This window comes from Micrasema longulum, unplaced genomic scaffold (genome assembly GCF_059751315.1).
Source record: "Micrasema longulum isolate JH-2025_06_02 unplaced genomic scaffold, ASM5975131v1 h1tg000971l, whole genome shotgun sequence".
Lineage (NCBI taxonomy): Eukaryota > Metazoa > Arthropoda > Insecta > Trichoptera > Brachycentridae > Micrasema > Micrasema longulum.
This window is the reverse complement of record NW_028278162.1, coordinates 450,394-463,084: the sequence shown is the minus strand read 5'-3', so window position 1 is coordinate 463,084 and position 12,691 is coordinate 450,394. Positions and strand designations below refer to the sequence as shown.

Genomic DNA, 12,691 nt, shown 5'->3' with positions numbered 1-12,691 from the left:
AACCACCCATGCGATCTGTAGTTGCAGGATATGTTGTAACCTGCATTTTATCTGTATACTTTTTATTTGTAAAATCTTAATAGGGTTTAGATTTTCAACCACCCATGTGCTCTGTGGTTGCAGGACATGTAATCTGCATTATATCTGTAAACTTTTTATTTGTAAAATCTAAATAGGGTCTAGATTTTCAACCACCCATGCGCTCTGTAGTTGCAGGATATGTTGTAATCTGCATTAGATATGTAAACTATTTATTTGTAAAATCTAAATGGGGGCTAGATTTCTAACCGTCCATGCGTTCTGTAGCTGCAAGACGTGTTTATACGATTATGATTCATATAATTAATTTTTTATTTTATTTTATTCATTTCATTAGTGTACACGGCACAAATGTCTTTTATAAACATATACACATTGAACATAACATAATTGTAGTGCTTTCACACTTATAGATTACGCAGACAGGGTATAGTCTAAGCTTATAACCGAGTTGTGTATTCTGTAAGTTGTTGTAATACAGCCCCTATACATCATTGAAAAAAACTGTAATTTGAAACGGGAAACTAAAATCCCAACCGCCTATGCGCTCTGTAACTGCAAGACGTGTTGGGATGTTTATTTTACAGCACTCTCGAGGTGATTTTCACAAAAATAGCGTATAAAATATCCCTAATAACTTTTTTATAATGATATTCGTTCCGCAAACATTCAAGGTCATTGCAAATGGTAGTCACACCTTCGGTCGCATCGCAAGCCAAATGTCGTGGTTTACGATCACACGTCACGGCATACGCGGTGAGTAGATGAGTAGCAATAATTGTAATAAGTGCCGCCGCCGCCCTCATGAGCGATACCATATCAGGGAGTAATGAGAACCAGCACTAAACGGGCCCACATGCGCTGATGACTATCGCCGGACATAGAGAATTTCCGCCTACAAAACTGCCGTACGCCTTACCCTCCGCGAAACTTGACGACTAATTACTGTTGAATGCATAACGGGAGCGCCAATCGACACGAACAGTTATTCAACCACCGCAAGGGTAAATACCCGTGACGCGACATGCGATCTTCCCTTATTTCCTTTCTGATTACGAAATCTCAGCGAACGATAAAAAGGTTCCCGTTCGTAATGATAACGATTGATGGACACCTATATTGGCTTCTATGGTTGATTTGATTGAAATCACTATCGACATTCGTCGATTCTAAGAGAGCTCAATATAATCAAATACCCCCAAACAAGCCTTTCTTTAGCCTCTACCCGTTACGTCGCTTCTTAATTCTGAAAAATATCAGATTCAGACTGTTTTGATCTCTGTTTAGTACCTCGAATCACCCGCGAAAAACATTTCCCAACAAGGGGTCACGTGTCATTAATTGTTAGTCTTTCGAAACTGCATAATTGTCATCTTACTATTGTCTGTTTGAATTCCTTATTGCAGTCTTTGTGGAACTTCATTGTTAGATCATAGAAAGGAGTTCAGTCGTGATGTAGCGAATTGCGCCATCAGAAATGCACAATGCTTAACTGTTCTACAAGGTGGGCATGCTATTTGCTGTAGTTTTTCTGTAAATTTAAATAATATGTTGGTTTATTTTTATTGCTGTCATATATTTTCCACGATATTACTTTCTTTTGTTTGTTGGGGATTATTTTTGCAACTCGATTATTTATGAGACTTTTGATTCCGAATAATTGTCATAGATAGACCTCTCCCCGTCTTACGTTTCATCTAATCTTGCCCCTTCCCTTCCTACTGTACCCTGTAGCTCAATCACAAATAACTATCGACGTGCTTAAAAACATGCTAATCATCTGAGCGATCACAATGAACAATAATGAACATGCTTAAGTTATCGCAGTCATAAGTCAACGCGTATGTAATCTCTATTTCTACGCTCGTGTCGGTTTGTTTTTTGTTTTCCTCGTAAATAAATACAGTTCATTGGCGAAAAATCGGCGTTTGCTATAAAAAATAATATAATACATTGCATTTGCACAATAGTAAGGAGTATCTAATACAAAAAAGTGAAAATTAAATTAAAATTCATATGGCGACTGCTTTTCTTGACATTTGGCTTGCCATCCGCCGGCTAAATGCAATAAATAGCATGATAAATAATAAATAAAAAACTAAAAATAGCAGTTTTGGAATATTTTCCATATTTGCGCAGCAGGATTATACGTCACGATACTTAAATATTTTGACATTCAATATTAGGTGTTCACTGTGATCATTTGTGATTCCATTGTGATCACGAATACGATAAACAACCATGGTGAGAAATCGTTATCACTTCGCTTATTAGCACGTCGATAGTTATTTGTGATTGAGCTACTGGCAAACTTTCGAATGTTATCTATCCACCCATATTCGTCTTCACCCAAAATGCCGTATTACCCGACAGATAAAGTGTGTTAATTATATAAAGCATTTATTTATATAAATCGACGTTACCAAAAACAGTAAATAAGAATTTGTACTACTTCGTTGTGTCCACCCTATATGATTAGACTATAAATTTGTAATTCTGTAGCAATCGTTCAGTTAATAATGCCCGATGCAGTCTTGGTAGTTCGCAATTCACCGTCCGCGTCCGTTGCACCAAAACTTGCAACCGTGTCGCATAACCTTTTATTAGTTTGATTACGGTGATTTGTTTGCAATGTTTAATCGGTCTATATTTCGGATTATTTTATCCTACTTATTATTTATTACTATTATTATTTGATTTCTTTCTCGCTGTTCATAATACAATCGAAATGAGGAAGTTCAGTGTTTTTTTTTTGTTTAATATACCTACTATCAAACAAACTAAGCCAAAATTTAAAAAAAAATGTGTGTCGTATTATCAGCGTTATGATTTTTTTAAAGTTTTCTGACTTTGAAATTACTCCGTCTGTGACGTCACAAGTTCTATTCGGTGAGTTCTGCTGATTTGTGAATTGGCTTTCCGTAAACCGGAAATCTATCACAACACTGTCATTGGTTTTTAATAAAAATATTTTTAAGAAATATTAGCGTTTTTATGATTTACCCAATTATTTTATTTTGAGGGCCATTTTCAACGAGTTGTAAATAACTCACTATTATAAAATGGGAATCAAGTTGGGGTAGAGTGGGATTCGAGCCACGGACCTTTGAGCCGTGAGTCCGGGACACTAGCCACGGGACCACAACCCGATTCAAAAGTTGATTTGGAAGAACTAGTGACATCGTTCAAAGTGGTTCGTTTTTAATGAAAAAAAATCATATATTTTTACGTTTTCAAAAAACGCCGTACAATTCAATGCTCTATTTTTTACCGTGAATAAGAAAACCTTTTTTTAAATCCAATTTCTCGTAGTACTGGACTTTTTCATTCCGTTAAGTACACAAAAATTGTTGTAAAATATACATTTTCAATACCGAATAAGTATTATGTTACAATGAAACGTTTGATAATAATATTATGGATATCTGCGGTTTTATACTGGTGCTTTCTTTTATAGATGGGTTCATCGACTAACATGCGGGTTTTTAAATACTCGACCAATCGGGTTCAGTGTAATGCAAAGGGTTATAAATTATAACAAGCGACATAACTTTGTAATAATTATTACAGTTTCTGTTTTTATGGCTGTCTCGTTACTTCTGTGTGAATAAATTCAAATTCACCTTAAGTCACTTTATGAATTATTTGTTGCGTGTCATAATGAGCACCTTATTTTTTATGATGCGGGCTGCAATAATTCCCTTTCGACTTTCTAAAACTACTTGCGGGGGTGCGTCCATCTTATTAGCGCGTGGTCGTGCACCTTACCAGTTTTCACCTGTTCGCCTCTTATTTCGGACTGAGGGAAATGACAGGTGCCCGTCAGGTGTTATCTTGTGCTCAGCCGGCCGGCACATGGCACTCCCGACTTCCGCTACCTCCTACCCGCTATATATGTATTACCTCGAAAACATTCGTCGCATTTTCCCGATCGTTTTGATCCTATAACCAATTAATTTTAATCTTTTCGATCCGTCCAATTTAAGAACAATTTTTTGTGCGGATGTATGATACGAAACGTGAAAATACATTTGTCGAAATAATTGGGAAAAGTGTATCGTTATTTTAGCAAGTACCTTAACTTATCGTAAACGGCATGATATATATTTTTTTTTTAAGTAAGTGGAATGCACCTCTGCCAAAATAAGTATTGCTAATTTGAAACTGTGTAAAATGCGTCTAAATTTTCTAATCAAATTAATGCATAGTGAAGAGCCACAAAAATGGAGATATCAAAATGCAGCTTCGAAGGTGTTCGGTTCAGGTTATTGTTACATTGTTTAGGGCTATCAAGGCGCTGCAGCAGCTGCTGTATTGCTGGCCAGGCTTCGGGAGGGCAGCGGAGGTCCAGCTCAAGTTGGGGCTCATGTACAAGGCCTTGGGACACTGGAGACCGGCGGCCAAATACCTGCAGCTGGCGCTCAACGACAACTCCGAGACGTCGTTCACCAAATTGGACGGTGCGGGACACTGATTACTGCATAACACGCATTCACATCTGTTCTAATATCATGATCAGGGCTGGTATTCCAAACGCTCTCGCGGCCGTATTATCTCGTATATTTACATACAAAATACACGAGAAAACTGTTTTGTCGCACCGCGAGAGCGGTTCAGAATAGCACCCCAGTTTTTCAAAAAATTATACAAAAAATAACTTATCTTATTTTTTGTTTTGTACACCATTTTGTGAAAAGGGCCTAAATTATATTGTTATTGTATTTGTTACAATCAATATACTGTAAAGATTCCGCAAACAAAGCTTCGTAAAATTTCAATTTAAAATAAACGTAAAAATTTAATTTATTTGTTTATACTTTTACATTGTTAGTATTCTTTTTTTTTATACAGAATAATGTCTCACTGGGGTGTCTCGTGCCGAGGGAAACATTTTACAAAATGTGAAACATGCCTTAAATTAGTTATTTAACAAAGTTAAAATAATAATAATAAAACGTAATTAATCTAATTAACCTAATTATCTTTAACATGATAAACAATATAAACTAAAATTTTTATCAATGAAAAACGATAAAAGCGCCATCTATGAATAGTTAGTTTCATATTTTCGTTTAGAATCACGTTAATACGTTTAAATCAGCAATGTTCAAAATCATTAAATACCTGAATAATAATATGCAACTAACAACGTGTTTTTTTAGATTTCATGACATATTTTTTTTGTAAAATACACCTAAAAATACTATTAAACCAATCCAAATTATTTTTGTGTGGGATTCCCTTTATTTATGGCAAATAAACGTGTTTTAATTACTGAAATTCAGTATTTTTAACCCAGTTGAACTTAGTAGTAGTTTTGAATCGGGTTGTGGTCCCGTGGCTAGTGTCTCGGACCCACGGATCAAAGGTCCGTGGTTCGAATCCCACTCTACCCTAACTTGATTCCCATTTTCTAATAGTGAGTTATTTACAACTCGTTGAAAATGGCCCTCAAAATTAAATATTTGCGTAAATTATAAGAACGCAAATATTTCTTTTAAAAAAAAAAAACATATATTTAGCCTGTTTTTAATTAGAAATTATTTAGCCTGTTTTTAATGTTAGAGACGCCCCTTCTTTATTTACATTTAAGTCGAGATTGAAATGTCACTATCTAAATATTTAAATTGTTCCTTTATCCTTCTTCTTTCCTTCCCATCCCCTCTCCTCTCTTCATAGTAAAGTGTTTTTTTTTTATACATATATTTATTTTTGTTAATCTTTGCTTTTAATTTTTGTATAAAATTGTAAGATTCAATATGTCCATGTATTTATAATTTTCTCAAACTGAACGGTTTGGGTAGGTAGGAAGAAATTGCCTTAAGGCAATATGCCCGCCCTTATATGTATATTTATTGTATATGTATATAAAGTGTCAATAAATAAAAATAAATAAAATAAAACTCGTATACCTACCGAATCAGAAAACTAAATTAAAACATTAATATGGTAGAGTACGGATACGTATAAAAAAATCTGATGCCGCTAAATTTAAAAACTACAAATATATATGTTTAGTTTTACTTGCTAAGATTATCTCCTCAAGTGGCGAGTTTACTATCTTTGGCGTTGACTTGCAGCCGCTCACCGGCCTCGGGTAACCAGCGCCGTGTTGCGGTAGGTCGCGGCCATTTTCGCGTAATACGTTACCAACTGTGCTGTATTTCTCCAGCATTATTACGCAGTTTTTGTAACAACCGATTTGCGTAATTCTCGAACATTGTGTGTGCACTTAACAATCGCGGAAATCGCAACACACACGACGTTATGCATTTGTTTTGTTACGCGGGAAAAAAAGATGCCGCGCCGTGTTTACAATCATTTTGATACTCCGCTCTATTTATTTTATTTTCTTTTCTTTTATTCAGGAAACATACAGTACAGTTACAAAGTTTAATATTTTACACAATTAGACTTAATTCTAATGGACCAGTGAAGTTTCCATATTATAAAGCAATTATATGTAAGGTTAATTATGAAAGTATAAAAAAGAGAAGGAAAAAGAAAAACATAAATGAAAGTTGTTTAAAAATTAAAATTTAAGTGAAAGCTTTATCCATTCAATATTAAATTTGATATTTACATACACTTCCTTGCCTTGCCGTCTATGGAAATAGCGAAATATTAGTTTTTTTACATTTTTAAAGTAATAAAGGTTTAGAAAATACTGTCCAGAAATTTATTTTTTTTTTGCTAATTATTAGCAGCATAAAAAATATTTTTAAATTTGTAATTTTGAATTTCCGCAAAGCCGGTCATTCCATTGGCCACGCCCCTAATACGTCATGATTCATGTTTATTTGTTCCTGCCCATTCAAATTTGTTCAGAATATTGACACGAATCTTGACCTCACAACTGTCAAGGCCAAACATGTTGCGTTTTTTTAGCGACGTATTTTTTTTAAAAGTTCTTTTTTAAATTTATGTATGAAAACATTTTTCCACAATATCCATATTTATTTTGAAAATACAATTAATCATTCAATATTCATTGCTAAACTTTTGACTGAGATGCATTAAATTTGAAAAACTCGGACCGCCAAACTCAACAATTTTCTTTCACGCATTCATTACTCAAAATTGACAATTCAACATGACTTATATTTAAAAAAGAATTCTTGGAAATCCTGAATAATAATAAAGAATTGATAGAGCAAATCTCGCCCACATATACGCCCTCTTCCAATTTTATTTATTTGTTTTACGATATCGTATCCAGCACATTTTTACCGGTAGGACTCCTTTTACATAGATACAGATCGTAACATAAAACATTCTGGAACATAGGTTCTCAAACTTGAATGAAAAATATCAGTCAATACATGAGAAAGTTTTTGGGACTAATTTTTGCAAAACCAGGATGAATGAATGATAAGCCTAAATCTATCTTTAATGCACTTCGAGTCAAGTTCTTTTTGAAAGTCTTTTTTTAGATCGCCCCCCTAGACCCCTTACATTTTTTTCTGAGCCTTCTACTGCCCCCCTGTAGGCCTTCAGCGCCCACTTTGAGAAAGACTTATAGAACATTATACCCATACCGCCCATCCTCAAATACAGTAGCCACATAATACATATTATAATATTATAGATCACAGATGTACAAAGATGTATATTTTGCCTAAAATTTAAACAAATCCAACAACCATCCCTCAAAACATAAGTTCAATATTCTACATTTAGATCGCTCAATCTGATGTCAGTTTTTCAAAAATAAAATCTCGCACGTCTCCCTACCTAATTCTACAAATCGTGTGTCATTTTTTTAAAATGCATACCAGCGTACATACTCTATTTTTTCCCTGCGTCTGGCATTTTATTCTATGATATAAGTCAGCAAAAAGAAAGTTTTGAAATAAAAAAAAATAAGCAAATTAAATGCATTCTCAATCAACAATAATACATACTCTGTATCGTACTACTCCATCTATTAGAACCTGCCTTAGAGTGTCTTTTCTATTTATCGATACTTCTGTGCATCTACCGTCACAATAGATTTTCACAGGTCGCAGTGACGTCAGGAGCTTAAAGCATAGCACTGACCCTCACCTCTAAGAATAAGAATATTGTGCATTTAAAACATGTTATACCTATATATACTCGTATTTTTGATATATTTTTTTTTGGATATATCATACTTAGTCAGGTTGTGGTGTCTTGGCTAATGTTGCGGACCACGGATCAGAGGTCCGGGGTTCGAACCCCTCTCTTCTGATTCCCATGACTTAAGTCTTAAAACCATAGAATTAAGAAAAGTTCAGAAGGAGCGTAGAATCATATTTGAATACATCGGACTGTGTCCAAAAATCCCCCCACTTTGCTCCACTTTCGCCGCGCGCATTCGTAAAGTCACCGCTTAATGTTGCCAAATGGGAAAAATTATAATTACAACACAATCAGTAAGGTAAAAAAAAAGCAATTTGTTAATTTCTCTAAAATTTTATTGTCCGCGCGGAAACATTGATTGACACTACAGAGTGTATAAGTAAAGCTCATTTGATAAAAGTAATTTAATTAATGAACTTTGAACTTAAAATACAAAACAAATTTTATTTAACATAAAACGTTTATTTTTATATCATGTTGAATAATATTTGATGTTTTAAAGATAATTACGGTCAAATTTCCACCACGGCGTTGTTTAATCCGAGGTCCAATTTTCTTTTCAACTCTCATTAGATGAGCAAAATAGGGTAAAAAAAATACTACCCTGGCAACACTAACGAAATGTCCATTTTGTTTTCTTCGACAATCTGACAGATGGAAAAAAAATGCAATTTTTAAGTATTGCATTTGCTACTTACACATGGATTTGCTAATGACACATAAAATGTGATCCCATCCTGTTTCTTTACGATTCCAGCAGTATTTCTACACTTTAAAACGACACAACACTGCATAGTTGAATTCGAATCGGGATTTGTGAACTGAGCGACGTCTACAAATAAACTAACGATTCAAAACGTAAAACTACTCTTTTAAGAGCAGTTTAGTCGCCTTCTGTTTGATGCGCGTATGCGGTTTCTAGACTATTCTTCATTCTATGCTTAAAACATATTACATCCATTTATTTTCGTTATTTTGTATGGCTTTAGATTACGTTATATTCTTTATATTACGTTATATTCTTTATATTAATATGGGTGTTTTTTTTTCTGTTTCCAGTGAGATTTCACATTGCGCACACGTACGAGATACAGGGGAGGAGCAAGGTAGCTAGGGATGCGTATGAAGCCCTTCTCAAGGAGACCGGCATATCCATCGCCCTCAAGGCGGACGTCTGCAGACAGCTGGGTAATAACATTTATTATCTTCCTACTTCTATGGAAAATGGTGCCACATTTAAATATTTATTTTATACACTGTACAATATTCGAGGACGCTAGACGATAAACATCCCAACAAGCCTTGCAGCTACAGAGCACATAGGCAGTTGAGAATCTAGTTTCTCGCTTAAGAGCCAGATAACCTGTCTCCAATTATAGAGCTCACGCGCGGTTAGATTTCTGGCTTCTATTCATCAGGTGTTAACATAAGTTGTGTCTGTTTTATTCTTATTTAAATGGACCAACACAAACTTACTTACACTTAATGAAAAATGCAATATTATCCATTTTTAATCTAGAAAAAAATGTCATAAAGTAGATACTTACATAAATAATGAACGACTGACTGAAGTTGAACATGTTAAATACTAAGGACTAACAATAGACAGACAATTGACATGGACAATTCATATCAACAATTTAATTAGCCAAGTGGTGACATTATCGAGTCTTTTTTTAAATTTTTTAAAATCAAAAACTTTGTTCCAAAAAGGAAAAAAAAATGGATGAAGCCTACATAAAAACTAAAATATGTTATATGCAACTACTATGGGGAACAGGAAATCAAAATGACATAAACAGACTACAAAGACAGCAAAATAAAATATTAAAGTTAGTATATGACCTACCCTATCTAACAACAACTAAATAACTTTTTAAACAAACTAAACTATTTTATGTAACTGAACTCTTTAAACTAGAATCCTTAAAATTTATTAATAAATTAGCCATTGATGAAATTGTAGACGAAGAATTAAAATGTAAGGGTTTATCAATGAAAAATTTAAATTAAAAAAAATAAAAATGAGAACCAAAAGTAAAACAAAATGATAAAGATTAACCAATAAGGAAGTTCAGTCTTTTTTATTTTTTGAAATTTTTTGATAGACTCTAAAACTAAGCCAATATTTTAAAAATATATATTGTATTATCAGCGTTATGATTTTTTAAAGTTTTGTATTTCTGAAATAACTCCGCGTGTGACGTCAGAGGTTGTTCTCTGTTAGTTCTTCCGATTGGTTCGTTTACGGTAAGCCAACCGGATATCCTTCACAGCTCTCATATCATTGATTGGTTCATATAAACCAGTGACGTCGATCAAAGTAGTGCGTTTTTAACAAAAAAAAATTTATAATTTTTTTGTACATTTTCAAGAAACTTTTCCGTACAATTTAATGCTCTAATTTTTACCGCATGCAAGAAAACATTTTTTTTTATCTAATTTCATGTAGGGCTGAAGTTCCTCATTATGCAGTTGAACATGTTTTTTCCTCAGCTTTTTTTACATTTTTAATGTAAAAAGGGTATATGAAATACTGTCCAGTAAAAAAAAAACATTTTTGCTACTATTAGTGGCATATATATATATATTTTTAAATTTGTAATTTTGAATTCCCGCAAAAACGGTCATTGCATTTGCCACGCGTCACGATTCATGACAATTTTTAGCTTTTTCCAAACCATTCAAATTTTTTTCAACATCGTCACGAATCTTGACATCACAATTATCAATGCCAAACATGTCGCGTTTTTTTAATGACATATTTTTTTATATTTTCTTTTTTTGAAGTTACATATGAAAACATTTCTCCGCAATATCTATATTGATTTTGAAAATACAATTAATTATTCTAAATCCATTTCATATATTTTTTGTCGGTATTCGTAGTACGTGATATCTCCCTATTGTATAGAATTATTATTTTTAACCATGTTTGTTGTTTGGTGGCGTGTATAAAATAAAAGATTTCACTAATTTTTTTGCAACAGAGAGGGAAAACACTTTGAGAAGGGAATATGGAAGTCTAGGCATTTACAGGGCTTATGACCTGTCATTGGCTGGTTTAAGTGGCCACTCTACACACTGTGTAACATTCACCATTCTGCCTAAACATCCACATTTCCTCAACTCTTCCTGCCTGGATGTCTGTAGTCTACCCATCATCCTCCCCTGTTATATGTTGATTATGAGAGGTGTTTGTGGTTATTTCCAGGCTGGTTGTACCAGTCGGTGGGCGGCCTAGGAGAGCGGGCGCTTCGGGAACGTGCGGCGGCTTGGTGCCTTCAACGTGCGGTAGAGGCCGAGCCTGCATCTGGCCAGGGGCTCTACCTCTTGGGACGCTGCTTCGCTGCCCAGGGGAAGGTGCACGACGCCTTCATCGCGTACAGAAACTCTGTCGAGAAATCTGAAGGCAACGCCGACACATGGTGCTCCATCGGGTGAGATTATTTTTGCCCTCTAGCGCAGCATTTTTCAACCTTTTTGAATACGTAATCCTTTACGAATAAAAAATCACAATTTGACGTATTGTTCACATAAACTCACTGAAATTATTGTATTTTTACTGTAGAGTAGGACCTGAAACTGTTTTTTCATCCTTTGCTTTGCTTGAAATCGCGATTACAAAAATCAACCTTAGGGTTTATGAAGTTTTTAATGTTTCATTGGATTCTCAACTTAAACGTGTAAACTTTTTCATGATCAAGATATCTTTTTTTTAATGGCTGTAAATTATTGGTGTTATTATCGGCAGCTGAGGTCAAATGTAATTGGAGAAGCCCCCCTTTCCTTGAAGCCCATATGGGCTGTAATGCCATCAGAGAAAGAGAGAGATTACCATCATTAGCAGTTCGGAACCTTGAAGCTGATTTTCACAAAAACTCCGTTAATTTGAAATTAATAAAACTGTGATGACTTTTCAGGGTACTTTACCAGCAGCAGAATCAGCCGATGGATGCGCTGCAGGCGTACATATGCGCCGTGCAGCTTGACAAGTGCCACTCGGCCGCCTGGACTAATCTGGGCATCCTGTACGAGAGCTGTCTCATGGCCCGCGATGCCTACGCCTGCTACCTGAACGGGGGGCGCCACTCGCAGGGCGGAGCGCTCACACAGCGCATCGCCTTCCTGCGCGGTCATCTCGCGCAAGCACCCATGCCTTCCATCACCAGCAAGTAAGCCAACTTAAACCTTAAAACTCCTATGGCAAGAGTCACCTGTGTGAATTGTTATGTAAAAAACGCAGCAACTTTATTTTGACACAAAATGATTCTATTACTATCATCTATTGGAGAAAATTAAACCTTTCTCATAAACTACTTGATGAAACAGATTTACATTTAAAAATGCAGGAAAAAATTAATTAAAATTTTTCTAATGTCATTCAATGTTCGATAAATGGCTGGCCCGTCTAATGTTGGGGACTCTACCCCAACTTGATTTCCATTTTCTTCCAGCCAGTCTACAAACATTTGGACATACTCAAAACATTGTGTATTATTTTTTGTTTCTAAATGTTTTGCACATATCAATATTCAATATTGTGGTG

General features: G+C 34.8%; 1 protein-coding gene across 2 annotated transcripts in view; it reads left to right on the top strand.

The window, feature by feature from the left end:
- The window catches only part of Utx (Utx histone demethylase), a 122,564-nt gene that overhangs the window by 93,541 nt on the left and 16,332 nt on the right, over positions 1 to 12,691 (top strand). The window contains exons 4-7 of one of the 2 annotated variants that reach the window (XM_088232303.1): positions 4,324 to 4,499; positions 9,202 to 9,330; positions 11,357 to 11,582; positions 12,066 to 12,317. In XM_088232303.1, coding sequence (XP_088088429.1) covers positions 4,324 to 4,499; positions 9,202 to 9,330; positions 11,357 to 11,582; positions 12,066 to 12,317 — 783 coding nt within the window. The remainder of the gene's footprint in view (positions 1 to 4,323; positions 4,500 to 9,201; positions 9,331 to 11,356; positions 11,583 to 12,065; positions 12,318 to 12,691) is intronic. The other variant, XM_088232304.1, reaches the window with a different exon arrangement.